Genomic DNA, 25,176 nt, shown 5'->3' with positions numbered 1-25,176 from the left:
GAAGGCGCTGAAATGTTTGCTGTCAGGTGAGGGTCCAGTCTCTGCTTTCAAGATGGTGCCTTTAATCATTTTTTAATTTTCGTTTTTCTTTACACTGATTTCTTTTTCTTACCTGCAGTGCCATCCAAACATTTCACTTTGGAAAACATGATTCCTTCACATTCTCTTTCTCTAATTTTTTTTTTTTTATCTCAAGCATCTGAAAAGAGAAGATTTCCTACTGTCTTAGCTGTCTTTCATTCTTAAGCTCATTATTAATGTCACTTGAATCTCTCCAAAATCATTATTGGCCTCCTCCTTGCCAAAACCAAAGGCCTCTATTTCAATGTCATTCTATTTGCACTTTTTAAAATATTTGACCACTGCTTTTGTTTTGAAAATCTTTTCTTTTGGCTTGAATAATAGCTCTTGATCCTGCCCCCACACTTCTCTGTTCCAAGTGGGTGCATTTCCCTGATTTTTTCCCCTTGTTCTCACCTACGTTGATCTCTTAAGGGATCAACTCTTGTTTTTCTTAACTCCTCATTCTCCTTGTTTTTTACAGTTGTGCTTTCACCAGCAATGACTTCAATAAGCACTTATCGAAAAGTTGATGGTTTCCAAATATGTAACTGCAGCTTTCTGTTGACTTCCAGACCTTTTCACAAATCCTATACATATTATTCCATGAATCTATCTCATTGCCTTCCTTTCTGTCCCCTGTTTTCCTTCCCTTCTTGCTTAATGGCATCACCGTCATCTTGCTCACCCGAACCAGGGAGCTAACAGCCAGGGAGGACTTCAAAAGCAGAACTAGGTCTCTGTGCTTTTTTGTATCCTTCTGGCCTCTCCTTAGGCACTTGTTCAGTGCTTAGAACATAATCAGGACAAAAATCAATATTTCTGAATGAGTTAATTTTTTAAGATGACTTCACATTAGCTATGATATTGTCTTCCAATATACTGTAGTAAATGTACCTATAGGTTTGGTTTTATTACTAACAGGAAAAATTATAAAATATGACAAGCAACTTGGAATGGCAAAGGTGACACAGAAAAACATTATTATTTGTGCTGGTCAATAATAAAATGTGAGATATTCTTTTACCAAAGATTTAATATTTTGGAGAAATTTGTAAGGAAAATTTCATGAAGAGTCTCAAAAACTACATTTGACACAAGAAAATTCTAAAATGATGAGACAGCTCTCATACTAAAGAATATTTTTCTCCAATTCAACAAAGTACATATCATATTATTGTATGGTATATTGCTGTCTTTGGTCCTGGGTTAGAATGTCAACCTTGGAGCTCATCCCCTGGATGCTGTTTGTGACGTATTAACCATTTGCAGGATATCACTGCTAGCATTACCTCACTTGCTCATAATTAAGCTTATCCCATGATAAAATTAATCTTTACCTGAGATATATATTATATAGCTTTTGTTACACTTTTGACGTTGGGAGAATATGAATGTGATACATCACTCTATTAATCATATTATCTTTTCTGAAGCATCAAACATAAAAAAAAAACAAATAATGAATATTGCTATATGAAACTCCCTAGGCACTTTAAAATTCTTGAATGGAGAAGAAATAAATGTTCAAAACACATAGGGATGTCTGTGTGGTTCTGTTGCAGTGCAATCCCCACCTGCTCTTAAAATCTGAAAGAAGTCAGTCAGGACTTCCATTAACCTCCTCCCACCCTCTCTTCTGCCACCCCAAAGATGTGTGCTTCTACTGCAAACTGAACTTAATCCTATCCGGTCAAATACAAAATAGCATATTTGTTATGGAAAAAAAAGTATTCTTTCCTAGGCGTAGCCTTTTTGTATTTAAAAATAATTTTGAAAACAAGTTGCTGGAAACATTTTATAATGTCATTAGTGTCAGAAACTGTTATTTTTAAATTATTGTGCATGGGATGAAGATCCATTAAATTGCAAAATATGCAAAAGGTCATGAAACAAAATATTGTCAAAGTCTAAGGCCCACATGGAACAGTCTAATATCTGTGAGTACTTAATAATTTACCTTGGTCTCTGAGCTTTGCAATGCAATGTGAATTTGAGCAGCCACAAATCTATTAGTAGACAACAAGACAAATTAGTATAGGTTAAAACAATAATTTAAACACATTTCTCCTAATAATTTTCTCTTTTGCTGTGATCAACTTATATGAAGCCTTGTCAAACGTACTCCATAAATACGAACAATTATTTATGTATCAGTAAAAAAATAAAAATAAATGACAAAAAATCCAATTCTCTTGGTGTTGCAGAGTTGCTTAATGTGATTTTCTGCAATGATGTCACATTTGATGCTGCAGACCATGTGAAACAGATTAACTGTTACCAATTTAGCATTTTTCTGTAAGGCCAGCTGATATGCACATGTAAAACATGAAACACACATATACTTGAGATGCAATTAAATGATTCTCAAATGCTGTGCTGTAAATAATTCAAACTTCATAAATATCTACCTTATAAAAAATAGATTGTTTTTTAGTTATTTCTTTAAATAACTAACATAGCAATCTAAGTAATTTCAGTGCATATTCATCCTTGAGAAACTTACTAGAAAGATGCTTTGGTGGCTTTTTTTTTTTTTTTTTTGGTTGGATAATGCCCCATTTGTTCTTTTTAAAGAGTCCTTATTTTCATGTGTTCTGGGCTGTCTTCAGGAAAGATTGATGCCTGGTGTCACTTCGAGGAAGTGCAAACTGTTCAGCCTCACTGCAATCTATATCCTCATCCTCTTACTCCGCAGGATACCACATACTTTGGCAGCCCACATCCAGAAGGAAAGTTCTTTAATGGCAATAAGTGATGCCAATGGAACCTTCCCTGCAATGCTGAAAACTCTTAGTGGTTGGACCTGGAGGCACCAAATCGTGAGAATAAAGGGAGTAAATGAATAATTTAGCTGAAAGGTTTGATTGCTGTTTATCTAACCAATGCTACAAGAGATTCACAATTCAAAATTTCCTCTATCATTAAACCTTTCAGCAAAATATCATTCTCATAATGGCCTGGGGGAATCTGGTTCTGTTTAACAGTGCCTTGACCTTCTTCTTCCAGACCTAAGAGCTTAGTGATCCATTGCGTTAATAATAGCAATTGTCAGTGTGCATTTTAGAAGTAATTTCCACAGTATAACATGTTCCAGCTATACCTCCACCCCTATGGAGAGTAGCGCAATAGAAGTGAACTGTTTGCAATGTAAGTAAAATGAAAGGAATCCATATAAGATGACATGAAACAGGTGTTTAGGAACCACTGAGCCCCATAGTCGGGGTGAGGGGAAGTACTGTGGTGTCAGCAAGATATTCAGAAGCTGTGTGATCATGGCAAATCACTCAAAGTCTGCAAGGTTCTCATTTTTATAAGTGGGTTAAGCTATTACCTTTCTTGAATAACAATGTGGCTATATTTGCAATATCAAAAAGATATAGAATGTGAGGTGTTCTTTCTTACAGATAATTTGTATCTTGATTGATAAAAACCCTTTTGATTGCCGCTGGTTATAACAGTCGTCAAAACCACAAAACTCAGTGAAAACAATGAACCACCTAGGTAGGGATTTGACCCTAGTCTTATTATAATGCTCTATGCTTTAATAAGTAGACCTACTTCTTTGAACTATCCAGTGAAATGGATTGCTACGATCTGAATGTTTATGCCTCTCCACAATTTGTCTGTTGAAATTCTAACATGCAGAGTGGAGGCATCAGATGGTGGGGCGTTTTGGAGGTGGGACCTTTGGAAGGTGATTGGGAGGTGATTATGTGATTAGAGAATCAGATTAGTGCCCTTATAAAAGAGACACCAGAGAGATCCCTTACCCCTTCCACTATGTGAGGTTACAGCAGGAGGACAACCATGTAAGGACCAGGAAGTGGGTCCTCACTAGACACCTAATCTACTGTTACTTTAATCTTGGACTTTCCATCCTCCAGAATGTGAGAAATAAATTTCTATTCTTCATAAGCCATACAATTTACGGTGTATTTTTACAGCAGATAAGACATGGATGTTAGATAGATTACAAGTAAAAACTTTAAGCATAAAACCTCAGACTGATACTAACAGCAATGAATGATTTGTCTAGTAAGTTCAAATTGTTTTCTTCAGTTTTTGCTTAGGCCATTGCCAAGACTTTATCAAATATAAGTTAAATTCTGTCATTCCTTTCATTTTGCTTTTGAATTAGGGATACTAATATAAACACATCATTTAAAAAAAAGAAAGATGAAACATTAAAGACTGAAAAAAAAATGATTGTGTACTCAGTTGTTAGGAGCGGTGATGGTAGTTTGAAGCACAGAAATGACAGATAACATAAATTGAAGAGCTCAAATATGTGGAGGCCTGGGGGCTGGACATGGTGGCTTACATGTCTAATCCCAGTAATTTGGGAGGCCAAGGCAAGAAGATCGCTTGAGGCCAGAAATTGAAATCAACCTGGACAATATATTGAGACCCTATCTCTATGAAAAATTTAAAAATTAGCCAGTCATGGTGGTGCACACCTATAGTCCCAGACACTTGGGAGGATGAGGCTGGAGGATTGCTTGAGCCCAGGAGCTCGAGACTGCAGTGAGCTATGATTACAATGCTGCAATGAGCTATGATGACCCCACTGCACTCCAGCCTGGGCAACAGAATGAGACTTTATCTCTAAAAATACACACACACACACACACACACACAAACATACATATATATGGAGAGGTCTGGGCTGGTACTAGAAATTATTTTGCTAATCCTGACAATATGTTAGCTCTTATTGTTACTGTTTCAAATAAGACAAAATTGAAAGAACAACTTTTCAAGATCACAGGTACAAAATGTCACAGGTAAAATTTAAATCCAGACCTTTTTGGCCCAGAGCTGGAACTTTTTGCTGAGTTGTGATATAGGTATCTCCCCTCTGCCCTGCCTGTGATAAAACATACAGTAATACACATTGTCCGCTTTCCAAAATTTGTTGTTTAGAAGAGAAGATGAAGACATTCATATGAAAATGTAAATAATGGAAAATAGTAGACCACTAGTGCCAGATAAGTTGTGCAAACATTCCTGATAATGGCATTCAAAGAAAGAAAAATATAACTGAGACCTGATTGACCAAGTAAATCCTCAGAAAGGGCTAGGACTGAGGCTCTGCATGAATGTTAAAATAATTTCCTTAAAGGGATGGAATTTAGTATGTTAAGAGTACTACTTTCTTTCTCTCTTTCTCTCTCTCTATATATACTTAGTATTAACATATATACACACATATATAGCTATATGCTGTTTAATGATGTTAGATACACAAATAATTACCATTGCATTATAATTGCCTACAGTATTCAGTACAGTGATATGCTATACAGGTTTGTAGCCTAGGAGCAATAGGCTATAACATATAGTCTAGGTATGTAGTAGGCTATGGCATCTAGGTTTGTGTAAATACACTCCAATGATGTTGGCATGACAAAATTGCCTAACTGCACGTTTCTCATAACATATTCTTGTCTTTGAGTGATGCATGGCCATGTGTGTGCATATATATGTATATGTGTACTTGTATACATATAGAACCTTGTGGCACGATGATAAAGTGTCTGACTCCAGATATAGAAACAATTATAAAATATTTGTTACAGTTTGTCTTCTTTTAAAACAAATTCAAAAGATAGACATTGAGATCAACACAATTTATGCATATTATTTTCCTTTTACAAAAGTAAAATAATATTTGGTTTAAAAAATTATTTTATTTGTGTTTTTAGGAACTATTACTAATGAGTAAAATGAATTCTACAAAATATGAATTTATGTTGCTGATTTTAGTTCTTTGTAGATTCTGTATATGAGGCCTTTATCGGATGTATAATTTGTGAATATTTTCTCTCATTCTGTAGGTTTTTTATTTGCTCTGTTGATTATCTCCTTAGCTGTGCAGAAGCTTTTCAATTTAATCAAGTCCCATTTATTTATTTTTGTTGTTACTGTAATTGCCATTGGGGTCTTAGTCATAAATTTTTTGCCTAGGCCAATATCTAGAAAAATTTTTCCTACAGTTTCTTCTAGAATTCTTATGGTTTCATGCCTTACATTTAAGTCTTTTTCCATCTTGAATTAATTTTTGTGAGTGGTGAGAGATATGGATCCTGTTTTATTCTTCTGTGTGTGGCAGAAGAATAAAATTTTCCCAGCACCACTTATTGAATAGGGCTTCTTTTCCTCAGTATACATTGTTATCTGCTTTGTCAAAGATCTGTTGGCTGTTTGTGGATGGTTTTATTTCTGGGCTCTCTATTCTATTCCATTGGTCTATGTCTCTATCTTTGTGCCAATACCATGCTGATTTGGTTATTAACAGCCTTGTAGCATAGTTTGAAGTCTGGTAATATGATGCCTCCAGATTTGTTCCTTTTGCTTAAGTTACCCTAAGACCCTGCAATTCCACTCTTAGGTATATACTTAAGAGAATTTAAAGTATATGTTCACACAAAATTTGCACACAGATGTTCTTAACAGTATTATTCATAGTAGCCCAAAGGTGGAAACAACCCAGATGTCCATCATGAATATATGTAAACAAAATGTGGTATATCCACCCAATGGAATATTACTGAGCCATAAAAGCAATGGAGAACCGATAACACGCTACAATGTGGATGAATTTGAAAATGCTGTGCTAAGTGAAAGAGGCTAGATACAAAAGGCCTCATCTTGAATGATTCCATTTGTATGAACTGGTCCAAATAGGCATCTCTACAGAGACAGAAAGTAAATTAGTGTTTGCCAGGGGATGGGGGCATGGGGTGGGGAGGGAAAATGGGAAGTCACTGCTAATGGGCACCAGGTTTCTTTTGGGGTGATGAAGATATTCTGGAATTAGAAAGTAGAAATGGTTGCACAACCTGTGGATATACCAAAAGCCACTAAATCACACATTTTAAGAGGGCAAATTTTATATGTGAATTATGTCTCAATAAATTAAAAAAAAAATTCAGTGGGATTGAGGGAGAAGAAAGAGGAGAGAAGAAACTTTTATAAGTGATCCAATTATACATATTTTCTCTTAAAAATGAAACAAAAAACCCTAAATACATGCTAAGTAGAGTAGAACAAAAGATGAATGCCTCTTGTCTTTGAAACAATTTCATAGCGTAGTGAAGAAAGTAGACACAGCACAACAGAAAAGAATATAAGTCAGGCTGTAAAAAGTCTTGCCTTAAAACAGCTGAAATATAAAAAGCAAGAAGAAAAAGCAATTCATTCTAACCCACAGCTAGATACGGTTTCACAGAGCAGAGAAATTCAAACCAGGTCTTGAAGGATTTCTCCAGGTAAAAATGGTATTTCAGGCAAAGGAAAATAACAAAGTCAGAAAGACTCAAATGCGAATAAAGTATCCAGAGCACAACACCACTCCTGTAGGCTGAGAGCTTCAGCCTGTGGAGCTGAGGGCAGGTCAGCACAGGACGGTTTTGGAAGCAGGGTTAGTTGAGGGGTCTGCCAAAAGGTTTGGAGGACACAGAGGTGGCTTGTTATTCTAGCTGCATTACTTGAGCGGAGAGAACTTCCACAAAAGACTCAGCCTCTCCGAGTCTCAGAAATCATTTAAAAAAAAATCTTCAGAGGATACCGAGAGAACTTAAAGGAGACAATATTAGAATGTTATATTAGCCTCTGCTAGGTACACATAATATTATTTTTCTGAGAAAAGTAAATATATACTCATTGTAGAAAATTTGAAAAGTGGAAGAATAAAAGGAAAAAATTTTAAAAACTGCCAGCCTAAGCTCTAGAGATCTATTTACAGTTTGGAGATTATAGTTAATAATGCTGTATTGCACGCTTGAAATTTGCTAAGAGAGTAGAGCTTAAGTGTCCTCAACACACACACACACAGACAAGCACACACGTGCATGTGCACATACACACACGAATGGTAAACTAGCTGCAGAGACAGGTCTGCTAATTAGCTGGACTGTAGTAATCAGCTAACTATGTATGTACCAAAGCATCAGGCCATACAACTTAAATATATACAATTTCAATAATTTTCTAAAACTATTGACCTGTATTTTTTCTACTCAGAGATGATGATTGTCAGCATCTTAATGTGTAGCCTTCCAAGTTGAGTATGTGTAATTAGTTTTAGATTGTGTGAAATACATGATAAGCATTTTTTATTATCCTCAAATATTTTCAACAGTCCCATAATGTTCTGCCTTGAGTATATATTCATCCTAATTTTATAAATGATTACCATCATTTTGAAAACTTTGATTCTTCCATTGCTACGGACACTCATGGCCTACATATTTTTATATAGTTATCAAAGTAATAACTGTTATAGTTTTAAAAGTTAGATTTTTCATCGGCTTTATAAAGAAAAAGAGCAACCCTTGACACACCTTTCCCCACCTCTGATTCTTACTTCCCAGAGGCAACCTTGTTAAACTGCTTTAAGTTCTTCCTTTGGTATTTACTCCTATATTTTTAAATGGCATTCTTACATTACTATTTTTTTTTAATTTATACATTAACTATTAACTGCCTGAACTACAATAGATGAAGATTTAACTTTTTAAAGCTTGAATTTTTACACATACTAACACAGAGTACATTTCCTTTTTTTTTTTTGCATCATCCCAGTAGAATTATGCCATCATTTCTGATAAATAAGTTTGAATGTGTGAATTTTTGTGAAAATGAAAATATTATGCGCTACTGAGCTATGTAGCACATTATGATATTTTCTTTTTCCACACTTTGCTTACCTACATTTTGTTTTCTTTTTCCCTCTTCAACCTTTCATTAGTTTATTTCCAAATCCTGCCACAGAAATGTTCTTCTGTTAATATATTCAAATATGCCAGTAGTCTATGAAAGTTATTTATTTATTTACTTATTTATTTGTGGACATTTTTCATAGTGACTTTGGGTCACAGGCTTCCCATTCTAGACTGATTGCTCTCAGATTGGCTTCATATTTGTTATCCTAGGACTGCCCTTCACCATCAGTTGGGGTTTTCTTTAATTTCTCTCTTGTTGGATATCCTGTTTCCAAGATGCCACTACATCCTCTCTTACTTATTCCCTTGTTTTGATAAATACCTCCTCTAGTCCATGGGAGGTAAGATTTGAGACCACCTACATCTGAAAATATTTTTATACTATTCACATGCTTGACTGATAGTTCGGTTAGGTATATGATTTCAGGCAGAGCATGAATTTCCTTTAGAATTTTGAAGGCATTTATGCACTTGCCCCTGGCATCCAGTTGATGGTAAGAAAACTTATGCCATTTTGGTTCCCTCTCTTTTGAGTATCTGACCTGAGTTTGTTCACCACTCTGGAAGGTGTTAGCTTATGTTTTTGTCTCCAGTATTCTAAAATTTCACAATGAAGTCTTTGAGTATGAGCATTTTTTTTTTTCATTTTCTTGTTCTGAGCATGCTCAGTTTATAAATTGCTATCCCTTGGGTGTCAGAAATGTTCTTAATATATTTTTTGATGATATCCCGATTTCTATTTTGTCTATTCTTACTTTTTGGACAAAATAAAAGTTGATTATCCTTCAGACCTCCTAATTTTCTTATTTATTTCTAGATTATTTCCATTTTATTAATTCTATCCTTTGGAAGATTTATCTTCCAACTTTTGTTTGCAGAATTTTATTTCTGTTCTCATATATTTAATTTATGAAACTTCACATTTGTTCTCTGTGTATTTTATTAATATAACACTACTGTTTCATAAATAGAGTCTTCCTTTTCATAAATAAATTCTTCCTTTTCTAAAGGCATTAATTATAATGGAAATTAAAGACCATTTTCTTCCACTCCTTGCATTGTTTGTTTCCTCTAGGTTTCTTTTGTTGTTATTGTTGCTGTTTTGGTTATTTTGATCTTTATCTTTTTCAGTTACTTTGAGTGTCTACAGGTCAGTAAGAAATCTTCCTATTGTTGTCTTGGGGGTTAAAAGAATTTTTGAGAGATTCCTGAACCCAGTGAAGAAAGATTTATGAAGTTTTCCCATGTCTAGTTTAGTTGTCTTGTCCTCAGTTCTACCTGCTATCCACAAGTCCATGGACGGACGTTGTGGCTCATTGTGATCACAGAGTAAGCCTTCAGTCTTCTTCTGAGTAAGGAAATAGCTTGCCCAGCTATGCTGAGGATCTGGGGGTAACTACTTATACAAAATTTCAACCAGTCCTCTAGTTTTCAACTTAAACTGTACACCTCTTTTGATACACCTGTGGTCTCCAAACCTTGAGGTCTTTCTTCTTGGCTCTGTAAACTGTAAACTTACTGAAAACTGGAATAATAATTTATTGAGTTATACTTAATTACATTTAGCAGAAAAACATACAATATCCAGCAATTTTTTACAGGATGAACTTTAATGTTCCAATGAAGGTTTGGGATTTTTCTTTGGATCCTATCAATTTTCCAACAGAATTTGCAAGGTTGATTTCTTTTGCATTCTATGTTTCAAAATCAGTGTTTACTCATTATTCAGTGTTCAGATAACTTTGATGAATGTATATCTCCTTTTTATAAATACATGATATTCATTAAAATGACAAAGGCTTACACATATCCTGCAGTAAAGAAACACAGTTAACTCTGTTTAAACTTGGGCTTCCTCAACTTATTTGATAATTTGACAACTTTTCTTCAAAATTACCATCAACATCTAGTTTGTTCTGTGCAATGCTATCTGAGAAATCCTGGTGTGAATTTTACATTTACTTGAGTACCTTTTGCTGAGACATAATATGTAACCATTGCTTATTATAATTATGATCAATTCTTTTTAATGTCTTAGAGGACAGCTATATAGATTAGTGTTCCATGGTAATAATATCATTTGCCTCAAATTTGTTTGATAAATTTGGCAAGGATGAAACTATACAATTATTTCTTTAAAATGCATATATGCCTTTTATAGATTTTATTGCTGTTAAGTAGTATAATTAATATTTACACTCCCACTATCAACCTTGAGAGCTATTTTTTATTTAGAAGACAGAAATCTGATGAATACATGACACCTGCCATGCTGTCCACTTTAACCAAGTTCTATAGTTAATGCATAAATCACACCCTTGCCATGTTGAACTCTTCAGTACAGACACATATGTTGAACATCTAATCCATTATGATGCTCAAAATTGGCTTTCCAATTATATACTATATGATGGAGTAAAATGGGAGTAAATTTGCATAAAAACTATAACTAGGAAGCAAAAAAATGATTATTTAACTCCTATGATTGTTTATTCTCTCACTTGCCTGCAAGAATGCATCACTTGATTTACCAAAGTAGCTATTTTTCTGCTGTTAGCTCTTAACCAAATATTGGCACCTAAGAGCACCGTCTCTCCTTTGGCAGATCAAGCCAAATACAACTACAGCCCAAAAAAGACATCCTGTCCCTCCTTCAACAGCCAGGAGTCTCCTCTCACAGTTCCAAAGAAAAACAAGAACAAATATTTGCAAAGATTTTGTCTTGTAGCAAAAATCAGCATTAATAAAACCATGCCTGGAGGAAAGTGCTGAGAGTATATAAAAACAACATTGTAATTTCAAAGTGGGAAACATTAATTCATAATATGCAGGAGTATTTTTAGATGGCACTGACAGTTTGCAAGAAGCTTGGGAGTAGGTGTGACTTGCTTTCATAGGAAAGGAATGGCCTAGCCTGGGAATTTTATTGGCAGATATCATAGCTTAAAAATGCACATGGGACGTCTGTCTTATAAAGCAACAAGTATAATATTTTACTTTTTTTTTCATTTTATGATAGGAATCAGCTATTATACAAGAAAAAAGTTTTCTTGCTTTTCTCATTATTCATCTCACTTTTGCTAGACAGTATTAAACAGAAGTCTACACATTATCTTGGATTTTTATGGCTCTCTATGGTTTATAAAGTACTTTCACATACATCGCCACCTTTAATCCTTGCAACAACTGTTGAGGGTATTATTAATAGCTCTGCTTTATCTAAGACAAAATTGAGCATCAAAAGGGATTAGTGAATTGCCTAAGTCTACGCAGCCACTAAATAGGAGGGCCAACTCTGGAACCCTGACTTCCAAACCCAAAGAGGGCACTCCCCTCTACCAACCCTGGAACATGTTCTTCCTTCTTGTAATTAGCTTAACATAAATCTATACTTTCCAAAACTTCAGTCTACAATAAGGAGTTATTTTCCATCATATGGCAGATTGAAGGACACAAAGTTAATTTTTTTTTTTTTTTTGGTCCAGATTGGAAACAGGCAAATATCAACAATTTCACAGAGTTCAGTCTAATGCATACAGAACCCTTGTAAAAATATTTGATCATTTGCAGCACTGCTCGCATACAAATGCCCTGCTTTAAAACTATACCACAAAAGTTTAACAAGTTTCTTTCTTTCTTTCTTTTTCTTGGAAACTTCAGTTCTAGCACTTTCACACTTGAAGCACACACGCTGGTTTTATCAATTTGATTGACTTAGTTGAGCCAATTCAAATAAAATCACCCAATTGGTTGTTTTGAGTGAAAACTATTTGTTTGTTTTTATTTTGTAATGAATAAATCAGTAAAGTTAGTTTAAAAGGGTTCATTTGTATAAAAACAGTGTAAGTCATGCAGCAGAGAAAAGGTGCTTACGGGCAAGAGTTCCAGAGAGTTCTCAGATGACAGAAGGCCTTTTTGCAAGGCCTCAGGATGCTGAGAAGGAGAGAAGAGTGGTCATGTTCTGAATGCTCTCATTTCCTGCCCTCTCCCCAGGGAGGCATAGATATCATAAAAGGTCCTGGAATGAACTTTTATGAATCTCAAAATAATTCTTTTCTAACTTTTAAGGGATGGGTAAAATTTAGGTTTGATCTTAAAAAGAAAAAAAGGTTGTCAGTCATTAAAAAGAAAAAATACCACCTAAGCCATGACTTTAACAATTTTTGCTCTTAGATTTTATAATAGTTCTACACAAAGTTATGTTTTCAAAAATGCATGTACTGCATTTGAGTCACTTTAAACTAGAAGAGAAAAATAAGAGGAAGAAAAGTGAAATATATTTCAAGCTATAGGAGCAAACTAATAATTATTGTTTAAGATATAGATAGTCTCATTAATTATACTAGATTCTATCAGTTGGATAGCATGTTTTATAAGATATATCCATTCTTACATTTTAAGCTATATGATGATTAATATTTATTAAGTATTCTCATTCATTAATTAATTCATTCACTGATTAAATATTTATTCATTCATAAACAAGTACCTACTGAATATTTACTATGAATATAGCAAGTTTACTCAGGTACTCTTCATCCCTAGGAACAGAATGGTGAACAACAACAAAAAAAATGCATGAGGTTTTAAAGCAGCTATTTACCCAATTTCACATGTGTTTTTATTTAATGAAATTTATTTATCAAATATTAGATGCAAGTCCCCATTTTTCAGTTTTTGTAGACTCAATATCTATACCCACGCAATTTACTGCAACGTTTCCCTCTGACAGCCTTGAGAAGAACAAAGTATAGCCACCGTGATTATGAAACATATTTTATCTTATATAAAGTAGATTGGGTTCAATTATTTTAAGGATGTGATTGTTACATAATATCTCAAAAAATTAATTTTCATAAAATAAAATGATGAGATCTGAGAAATTATTGACCTAAGTTTTATGTTAATTTAGAAGTAAGATTGTTTTCAATTCATATTGACATGATTTAAAAACAAGACATTAGTGAAAAAGCAACAAATATACATAATCAGGAACTTTTATAACAAACTGATCAGGGAAAGTTGGAAGAAAAACAAGACCTATGAAGGAGTATTTTCAATAAAATATGAGATAAACAACAATCTATAACTTCTAAACTGGAAATGAAGCCTGAGTTCTTGAAAAGGTGACATAATTTATATTATTAATAGAATAAGGATATATTGTGATAGTTGTGTGATACCTGCCATGAATTATAATCAAGAATATTCTAATAATTTATGAAACAGACATTTATTCTTGACCTACTATGTGACCCAGCCACTGTTGAAGACATGTATTTCCAGTCTAATAGGGCCTAGCATTGATCAAAAGAAATGGGTGTTGTATGAGGTCCACAGATAAGAAGATATCTCCAGCTGAAGCATGAGTCGGCAAACAAAAAGTCACGGCGGCTTTAAAGTCATTAGAAATTGCTGCTACCGAATCAATTCCCTCATTATTACAATGCTATATGTTTTTGAGATTGACAAAATATTGCCTTGAAATTTTATATCTAAATATAAGTTAAGCATGTCATATTTAACCCTGTATATGTAAAAATATCCTGATTTCTTTTTCCGCTTTTAAAAAACACACTTTAAATAAAGGCTATAGAAAATATTTCTTCATTAATATTTCCTCTTAATGTTACAACTTTATCTTTAGCATCCCTAGATAATAATAACCATAATTGTATTATACTTAAGATCATATGTAATGAGCTTTAGTGAAAAACTATATGATACGGTGATCTACTTAAATATTGGGATGGTCATGAGGGACTTATTTTACTATAGCTCTAACTTGTCAATATCTGAGCAGTAGGGGTTTTCATTAACATTTATCAAATCTTCCTGCAGAGAGGCTCGAGCTGTTGGTCTCCCTAGAATAAGCATGTCTTTTGGCATTTTGTTGATCAGACCTCTGGGGTATCAGAAGGAAAGCATACTCAGTAAATGATTCAGGATTTTAGAATTCATTTCCCTTGCCAAGAAAGGAAAATCGGAGTCTTTGGGGGGCTGAGAAGCTCACATATTTACACATGTATTTACTTGAAGAAGTATAGCGCAAATTCCCAGGACTTCTACAAAAGTAAGAATAGTATTTTGTGGTTGTATTTGGCAAAGGGACTAGAGATTCAATGTCATGATAGACAAATATTACAAACATTAAAATAAATGAAATAAGACCTTTTCCTCATTTTTGCACCACAAATGTTTCAAATAATTCATAATAGTTCCGCAAATGACCACAAGTCTATAAACTTAAGGTTGAAAGGTATCAAGCAGGATCCAAAAGAATCCTAGTTGGAAAAGGTGAAAAAAAATTCTAAAATGAAAACAAGACACAAAATATATATGATACTGTAGGTCTACTTTATCACCTATGTCAACATAGAATTCTAAGTAAGATAAATTTCAGACAATATTAGAAAGCTAATTTCATTGTACTTATTCCCCAGGACACTAAATTATACATTACACACTATTTGAGCTCAAGAAATATCATTTGATTGTGATGTATTATAAAATTTTTATAAACTGAAATCATTATTTTCTAATTTACTTGCTGTTCTAAAAAAGATGGAAGGTTTCAAGCTGTGAAAATCAAAACTATTTATTTAATTATTTGATTAGATATGTCATCAAGTTTATTATTTTGTTGGAAAATCAGTTGTACTAATGTCATAGACATTTTTCTTTCTATAGTACACAACCATTGGAAAAATTCTACCAATTAAAATATCTGAATAAGTACTAAAAAATACAAAGAAATAACTTAAAAGAAACCATACTTTCTGTAGCAAAATAAGCCTTGACTACTGAACTTTGAAAATAAAAGCTAATAGGCATGGCTAAATGATAGCCATACTGATTGCAAGACATTTAGGAACTTTAGGTCTATATCAACCCTAAATCTGTCTACATTTCTGGTTCACTATGACATGCTATAAATTTCTCTTCACAGAACTTTTGCACAAGTACAAAGAGATATTAAACTCTATCATGTGATCAGCTAAAATGTTGTATATGAAAATTTCACATATTCAATCAATATACCAAGTAGAGTAATATTGATTTATAAGTGAATACATGTGAAAATAGAGTGAGAAAAATAAATTAATGTAAAAAGTGTAATCACTGCTGTGTTTTCTAAAGGCATCTTCTAAAACTCATTGAGTCCAATTTCCTGGATAGTAGGAGAAATCACTGGCATAAACTATATGATGTCGGGCTGTCAGATTCCCCCAGAAGGACCCTTTTCACAGAATTTTACTATAAAATGTGAATGAAGTAAACCGGATGGAAGCCTGTGGAGTATAAGATTAGTAAGTGAATTATATAACTGGAATAAGTTATAAAAAGGAAGTACATTCCACTGCCTTTCTCCTGAATCACTGAATAAAATTTTGATGTACCTATTAGAGATATAATGATTCATCAGTACACAGTAATTGTTTAAAATACATAAAAATAGTATATATAAGAGACTAGATTTTAAGTGGAGCCTTTTTTTAAAATTCAGAATATTATGGGAGTGGGGTGGGGAGCCTTTTTGCTTGTTTGTAGTAAGTAGAGACAATGGATGTGGGTGTCCATAAGGAATTGTACTATAAGCAGTGAGAACATACTAGAACTTTGCTCACTTGATATTTACTTCACTCCTTATCCTACCATGGTCAGAAGGCTAAACTGTATTTGCCTCACCACAGCTGCACAAAGGAAAAGGCCAGAGTTTTCTCCACCACCTATCTTCTACACTCACCCAAATTGGCAACACACAGGCACACACGCACATGCACACAAACAAATAATAATAAATTGAGTTATCCTTAAGATTCTATGATTTTACTATAGTTCTATTTACTTTCAGAAGAAGAATTAGCAAGCAATTCTTGAATCCACTGAAGATCCAAGAAAAAAATTAGATATGCATCTATCTAGTTGTGTGAACTTGGACAACGCAATAACCATTTGGAAAGAGGTAGAACAGTGGCAAAATTTGAGTTGAGACTTCTCATCAGCTAGAGAGAGGGGGGGAATTTCAAACTGGGGAAAATGAGCAATTCCACAAACAAAGGAAACATTCAGGAAAATAATAATTCTCCTTGTCTGTAGTACACAGAAACGTGAAACACAATGATGAAATTATAGTTTGAATGTTCATTTATAATACTACTACGACCATTTCAAACAATCGTGGCTGGAAAAGCAGAACAAAAGTCTAGAAGTTGTGCTTGATTATTTTTAGGCCTAAGTCTGGATAAAGCTCTTTCCTACAAAGTGGAAAAACCACCCACAGAATATTTCAGCAGGGATGACTGAAGTTTTGGGCATAGTTTGGTATACTGAACCATGAGAAATCTATTAACCAATCTCTTTCAATAATATTCTCTAATAATATTAATAGAAAACAGGATTCCTTGCCCTTTCACTGGCTTGCATGAAGAAGATAAGCACAATTCTGATCACTTAGAGAAGGTCTTGTTCACAAATTCCTTAACTACAACTGAGATAAATGCAAACCCACTAGAGTTCCTGTTCGTGCAGTGCTGTGGCCGAACTGGGATGGGACCAGGAGGTTACCAGAGCCTTTTAGCTCATCTCTCCATAAAAATGTGTAATCTTAGCTACAATTACCTGATCACTTGCCATAAGTAAACTAGGTGCTTGGCTGCTGACACTCTTTCAAATATTAAAAATAATCTACAGCTTAAAAATATAGACTTTAGCTAGTACATCTAAGCAAATTAATCTCCACTGCACTGCATGCTATGTGGTATATCCAGAAATAAAAATTCCTCACAAAACATTTTTTAAGAAAATAAATCATACCAATGGTCATGAATTACCTAATTCCTGTGGTTGTTTCCCTACTATTATGCTTCCTCCACACCCCATGCAAGACACTGGCCAATTTAGTCTCCAAAAGTGCTAGTTGATTAATCTAAAAGGAATGTCTTCTAATATGGAAACATTCAGTGAAATGGGCCTAGAAAAACTTGGGGTGAGGTTAGTGGTTATTTGAGGGTATCAGATCATGGCATTGCTTGTAGACAACACCGTAGTCTTTGTACATTTTGTGATCATTGAGAGCACAGGCTTGTTTCTTAAAAAGGAGTCACCAAGTATGACTAGAAAAGAATAAATACTAAGGACAAGGCCAAAATAGCAAATACGGAACTTCTTGATCTGTAGAACAATAAGTATTGAGTAGAAAATAATACCTTGATATCTTATGATGAATAACATAAAATGAGGCAATTTGGGCAAGAAGCAGTGTTTCATGCCCACTGCAATTCACAAGCACAGACCAGAAGTCAGTGACTGCTTGACACGTCACTGAGTCCACACTGCCTCATGGCTTTTTTTTTCTACAATTAGATAAAGTAGCTTAGGAAGTGCAGTCTTTTGTTGGAGAAATTTACTGTAGGAGTAATATGACCCCAGAAAAAATCTAAAGTTTTTATTGTGTTTTTTGAAAAGTGACTCTATGCCCCTAATTTGGACAAATTGAACATCAGTCATTGTAAGTCAAACTCATCAAATGTGAGCTCACTGGGATCAACCTATGATTCCCTCTCTTCTCACTACTGCTTCTCAGAAATGAAAAAACACACTTTTATTGAAACTTAAATCAGAATAAGTGTTGCAAGATATATGGTAGATCTGCTTGGCAGCTAGGCATACACAAAAATGTACAAGAGTTAAAGTCCCATGGAACACCTTTGACCAATGGCACAGAGGAGCTAGCAGAATAAATTATTTCTCCGATGGGCTACTCAGGGAGCTTATCAAAACTCTTGGAAGATGTACTGGGAAACATAGTGATCAGCTTATCAAGAAGCTGGGGCAAGCTCAGTGAGGTACTCCCTTGTGTTTGCTCTGTCTCTCCTTTAATGCCTGGCTTTCACTTTCCTTACTCTCACTTCCCTGGCTTGCACTTCCTGGGAAAATGCCTGTCCAAACAGAAAATGTTATGCTTTTACCTCAGGCTCTAAGGAACCAAGACTAAGCAGGGAGGGGGTACTCACCTAGTCTGGCTGTCAAAAAAGGCTGGCCTGAGAAACACATTGGTACTGAGGTTACCCTGCATAGCTTGATTGGAAATGGAGATTGGGGAGATGTCAGGACGGCTGGAGGTGGGAAGGGGGAGAATTCAGTTTGCATGTGAAAAACTCTGCATAGGGCAGGGTATAGTGCTTCTGAAGAAATAAAAGAAAAATTTAGTAGGGAAAACGATGTAGAAAATAACAATAGTTAACATGCTACGCAAAGTATCACTGTAAGCATTTTATAGCCATCATCACATCTAATTTTCACAACTCTTTGAAGTAGGTACCACGGGTAGTCTAATTTTATAGATGAAAAACAGCTGAAAAAAGTTATGGAATTTGCCCAGGGTTTTATAAATGGATAGGTAGCAAAAAATAATTTAAGAATGCAGATTTAGTATGAAACTGCCTAGGTGTGAATCCCAGCTCTGTTACTTGTGATTACTGTTACTACTCTGTTACTACATCGCCTTCTTTGTGATGCTATTTCTTCATAGCTTAAGTAGACTACTAGTCATATCCCCAGCATAGTATTGCCATGGAATTAAATAAGTTAATATTTGTAAAGTATTTCAAGCAGTTTTATGTACTCCCATTTTAAGTACTGTGTGTTTGATAAAGATACAGTCAGTTCAAGCAAAATATGAGTCCAGATCCCATATTTTATATTCACTGTAACTGTCTTTTAATGTGTAAATGGTTAATATTAATAGATAAGGTCAACAAGGGAATGGAAAAGACAATGATTAGTGATGATTGAGCAAGGTCAGTACGAATTAGGGGAATAAAACGGTATTTAGTAGCATGGACCTGATGATTCCTAAGTACTGTTGCAATAATATCCTAAAATATGTGTAATATAGTTTTACAATACTGCTAATTTTAAAAATATATGACAAAGAGTGGAAGAATGCAAATCCTAGTCAATGTAATAGTCTTGGGGGATTTTACATGGAAAGCACAATCCAGACAACAATGAAAGGTTGTACTCTTACATGCCTAGTAGATGTGTTGAATTTACTGTGGCTTCCTCTATTTCACGTGGACATGTGGAAAATATTGAGCAGCAAAAGGGTACATTTACGTACATCTTAAAGGCCTAAGAGCAAGAGGTTTCTGTTGTTGGAGGCAAAACTTAGCCAGACTCATCAGGCTGAGTTCATGTGAAAGGAAGGTCAGCATGGCAGCTACAATATTTGTCCTCACAATATAATTAATTACATAATTTTTACTTGTTTTGATATATGTGTTTCTTAATTAAGCTTATTTTAATTGAAGACATTTTAATATTTTTCCTTTTCACAAAACAAGATCAAAAGCATTTTAAATATATACAGAAGGACTAAAACTTCACAAAAGTGCATGGAAATTTAATAATAGCAGGATTCCTGAAAATATTTACACCCCAACACTGTGTCTATAATGGCTCTTCCAGACAAATAGAAAATCCAGAATTTTACACAGGGTATTTGCACCATATTAAATAACAGGTATCTGTATTTTTTGGATATTATTTCTGAGACAGTTATGGGATTTGTTAAATAAATCTACATTTGAAATCACCAAGTCTTATTCATAATTCTATAATTTTAAGGAAATATAATTGAAAATGAATATATTTAAGCCTTTTAGAAGAGCGAGTTTATAGAAAATTATTCTGTTTTAGGAAAATGGCCATCTTTATATATAGTATGGTTCTGAGATGCTGGGTGAGAGATTTGTCCTACCCCCTGACCCCTGTAAGCACCCCGCCACCCTCCCACACAAACTCAACTTCCCCTTTGACCTCAGCAGACCTAATAGTCTGTTTCTCATTTGTAACTCTTCCTGTACCTAACTTAACAAGATTTTCTAACAGACCTGCTCACAACAGCTCTCCTTCCCCTTCCTGACTGAACAAGGTGGGCAATTCATTAAATTCTCATATGCTTCTGGGTTAACCCCTCAAGAAGATACTGAACTTAAATGCTGGCTCTAGTTGCTAATCCAAAATAGTGATGGCAAAAATACTGCTACAGCTGTTACATCCGTTGTAACATTCTTACAACTGGCAACACTATGTGAGGATTGATTTTATTTTTATTTATTTTTTGCCCTGCATGATGATAGTACCAGACACTGGTACCAAGATGACTATACCAAGAAACTATTTTCTATATAACTTCTTATGAATATTCAGTCACCCTCATTCTTGTTTGAAATTTCATATGCTGTCTAATAATTTCAGCAAAGGGAAAATGCATAGTCATATCAACGTATAATCATATGTACACATATCTGAAATAAGCATGTAATAATTATAAATACACATTCAATATATATACACATATATGTATGTATATATACACACAAATCATATATGTATGATTTTGTTCTACTCTTCATAAGAAGCTGATTTGGAAACAGAAATTCAGATTCTCTTCAAAGATATATGTATATTTTTCACATATTATATATATGGACAAAAATATAGAATTTTATAGAAATAATGTATGTGTATATTTGTATGTGTGTTTATTTATTTATAAAAATTGTATCTGTAAGAGGTTATAGTTGACTTGCTTATCAAATACCTGAAGCTTGCACAGGTTTGTGGATTAAGGTAAATAGGATAGAGATGGATGATTTTACTATTCAAACTTTTTTCTAGTACTATGAACTGAGAGGAAAAATTTATTTGCTGCTTTTGTTGGTATTGTCCAAAGTTATTTTTATGTCAATAAAAGCATCATAATAATAACCCAGTAAACTAAGACTTCTATTTGCATTACAGGTTGGTTTCTGCTTTCCTTCCCAGCCCCCATCTGTGTAAATGTAAACTTGGAAAATATTTAGGAAGTAAGTTTTTTCAATTAGGAATGTATGGATTGTTTTCTTTGCCTGTTACATGGTGAGGGTATGAGAACATGGCTTTGGTTTGATAAATTACCAAAATATAAAATTGTGATGACCTAGAGTGAAGTCTCACACACCCTTTTGAGCTTCTCTGTGCTCCTGGAGAGTGCTCTTGGCAGTAACAGAACTATTTTTGATATGCAAAGTAATATTTGATTTCATCTTTCCATTTTGTTTTTTAAATGAGAAGTTTTAATAGTCCTCTTTTATTAGCTATTTTAATCTTATCCCTTTTGCTGTGTTTATTTGAAAATTTGTTTGGAAACCTCATATATGAATGTATAGTTTATTTCTCTCATCAAAAGCTAGGAGGATGGAACTTCTCATGAAATCATAAATTTATATCATATTAAATTAATGTGTCATAGCTGAGGAAAGTTATAATAGTTGAAATTTTATGTATAATGTCTAGAAGTTTTTAATTAAGTAAAAGCATTTGTAAAACCAACAACAACTAAACCAACTGTAACAAAATAAATGAATGTATTGCACCATTCATTGTCTGACTAAATAACTAGGAGTTAGAGACTCACTAGGATTCAGCCACCTGCTGTTACACTTACTGGCTGTGTAACCTTGGCTGATTAACAGAGCTCCTCATGTCTCAGTTTGAAATGAAGGAGTAGAATGAAAAGGGTTTGGGAGACTCAAGACTGTCTTAGCAGTAAATTGACAGGATTTTGTGATTGGCTAAATGTGAAAGAGAATTGGAGAAAAAAAAGTCAATGTGGTTTGGAAAACTCTGGTTATAAGTTTGTGATACAATTCATAGAGATAGAGAATACACCAGGAGAACCAGGAAGAAAGATTTCAGCTTAACCCAAGTTACTTTTGAAGGGAGTAGGAGATATCCAGGAAGAAATGTCTAGTAGACGCGATTGGAAATAGAAATCTAGATCTCAGGAGAGAGAGGTCAGGTGAGGATGGAGAGTTGGATGATCGTCAGGTCTTAATCATCCTTGGAAAGGCATAATATACCAGAGAAAACCAAAAGAATGGACAATTTGGGAATAGCTGACATAGGTAAAAGAACCAAATAACAAAAACCTAATGGAAACAACATTTTAAGGCTCAAGCTAAAAAAGTGTAATGGGTGTTTGACTGAGAAAGAGTAGTCAAGGCACAGGAGAGTTAGAAGAGATGGCGAAATGGAAGGCAGACGGTCAAGAAGGAAGGAGTAGAATGTAAAGAATTAAATTAAAAATAAAAATATATAATAAAGTGATAAAATAAAATACTATGGGAAATATGCTATGAAATTTAATTATTAAAAGACAATGATTGGCCGGGCGCGGTGGCTCACGCCTGTAATCCTAGCACTCTGGGAGGCCGAGGCGGGTGGATCGCTAGAGGTCAGGAGTTCATGACCAGCCTGAGCAAGAGTGAGACCCCGTCTCTACTAAAAATAGAAAGAAATTATATGGACAACTAAAATATATATATACAAAAAATTAGCCGGGCATGGTGGTGCATGCCTGTAGTCCCAGCTACTCGGGAGGCTGAGGCAGGAGGATCGCTTGAGCCCAGGAGTTTGAGGTTGCTGTGAGCTAGGCTGACGCCACGGCACTCACTCTAGCCCGGGCAACAGAGTGAGACTCTGTCTCAAAAAAAATAAATAAATAAAAAAAAAAAAAAAAGACAATGATTATCCATTGTGAGAAGAGTTTTTGGTACAGTATTAGAAACAGACATTAGATGAAACAGCTTTGTGGAATAAATAGCAAGAAATGTGAAGAAAGTGAAGGGAACACAACCTTAATAATAGTCAAATAGACATATTGTATTATTGTGACTTCATTTTTTTCAATTTTTTTTTAATTTTGCCTGTTACATGGGCTTATAAATTTTTAAACAGTAAAAAGTAATAGATTTAATCTAATGAGATCTAGTATTTGTAGCACAATAGAGTGACTATATTTAATAGCAATTTATTTTATATCTTAAAATAACTAAAGAGTGGAATTGAAATGTTCCTAACACAAAGAAATTATAAATGTATGAGGCTGTGGATACTCCAGTTGCCCTGATTTGACCATTAAATATTGTATGCCTGTATCAAAACATCATATGAACCCCATAAATATATTCAACTATTATGTACTCATAACAATTTTTTAAAAAGAAAGAATGTATTTAATGTTTCTAAAATTTTCAACTTCAGGTATTCATAACTAGAATCTTAATAAATTAGTTTTTATAAATTAAATTTCAATTTCTGGTCATATTAAATTAAATACAGAAAGTTCAGGATACTCTCATGTGACCTAAATGGAACTTCTCTTCTCAAACCCATATAATATTCAAATTAACCTTTTAGCAATCTTAGATCACTTGAAGAACTTGCTGTTTTTTTCATTGTTATTATTTTTTATTTTCTAAGTTCTCAAGGACAGAAAACTACAGGAGCATAAAAATTAATCCTAATATACTTACAGAGTTTAAAGAAACAATAGTTTTAGGAAAGATAAATTTCACCATCATTTCTTGGAATACACATAAATACAAATATTTATTTCAAATGTATGCTTTTTGTGGGGAGTAAATATCTCAAACATTTCATTTTCTCTAATATAAGCATGTATATATTTTTCTGAATAATATTAATATATATATTCATCATCTCAGAACTAAGTTGTATATCTTTTTAAATCATAACCAGATCCTTCTGGGACAGTCAGCTGCCACAGAGTAAAATTTAAGTACTCATGGAAATACATTTGCTCTCTTGATTTAGTGATATATTGTAACTCCAACACATTAAAATGAACACATTTCCCTAAGAGGTTTATTTATACTTCTGGAATAGTTGCACATAAATCAGAATTGTACCCAATTGTCATCATTATCGTTTCTCCATTTCCTCCGTAATGCTTCATATTGATATCACACACTTATATGATCTCACAACTCTGCAAGCTGAAGATGCGATATTAGATACCATTGCCATTGGTGGACAGAGGTAATACTCTGAAGTACATAACTTTAAATTTAATGTTTTCTGACTTCTTTGTATATCTGGCCATAAGCAATGATACAAATAGTAAAAAAAAAAAAAAAATGCAGCATAATAATTATGGTTTACATGGAACCTCTTATAAGCATATTCCTTTCCCTATAACCATAAAAATGAGATCATTTCCCAGGTTCCTTCTTTCTACTTTAATTATCAATAAATAATGTCATGATTGTCATGTCTCAAACATACTTGGCAGGGCACAGAGGAGAATCTGTATTCTTGAATATGTTTGGTAGCTTGAACCATAAATGAGGATTACCCTACAATAAAGCAGCATTGTTTCAGAGACAATGTTAACTTTGTGATTAATGAGGTGATGGATGAGGAACATATGACTGTTTCCAGGCTCATTCCAGCATTTTTCTTAACTTCAACCTCAGCCAAAACTGTCAGTACTAATGACAAGATGACCAGATAATGTTTCACCTGCGAGTGGGGA

General features: G+C 34.0%; 1 protein-coding gene across 5 annotated transcripts in view; it reads right to left on the bottom strand.

Moving 5' to 3' along the window:
• Positions 1-25,176, bottom strand: part of AGMO (alkylglycerol monooxygenase) — a 303,863-nt gene that overhangs the window by 205,170 nt on the left and 73,517 nt on the right. Inside the window, exon 1 of one of the 5 annotated variants that reach the window (XM_069461612.1) lies at positions 113-179. The exons of the other annotated variants lie outside the window; for them this stretch is intronic. Coding sequence (XP_069317713.1) covers positions 113-149 — 37 coding nt within the window. The 5' untranslated portion in view covers positions 150-179. Of the gene's footprint in view, positions 1-112; positions 180-25,176 lie in introns of those variants that run through there. 5 annotated transcript variants of the gene reach the window in all.

Source organism: Eulemur rufifrons, chromosome 29, assembly GCF_041146395.1.
Source record: "Eulemur rufifrons isolate Redbay chromosome 29, OSU_ERuf_1, whole genome shotgun sequence".
NCBI lineage: Eukaryota > Metazoa > Chordata > Mammalia > Primates > Lemuridae > Eulemur > Eulemur rufifrons.
This window is presented reverse-complemented; position numbering and strand designations above follow the sequence as displayed.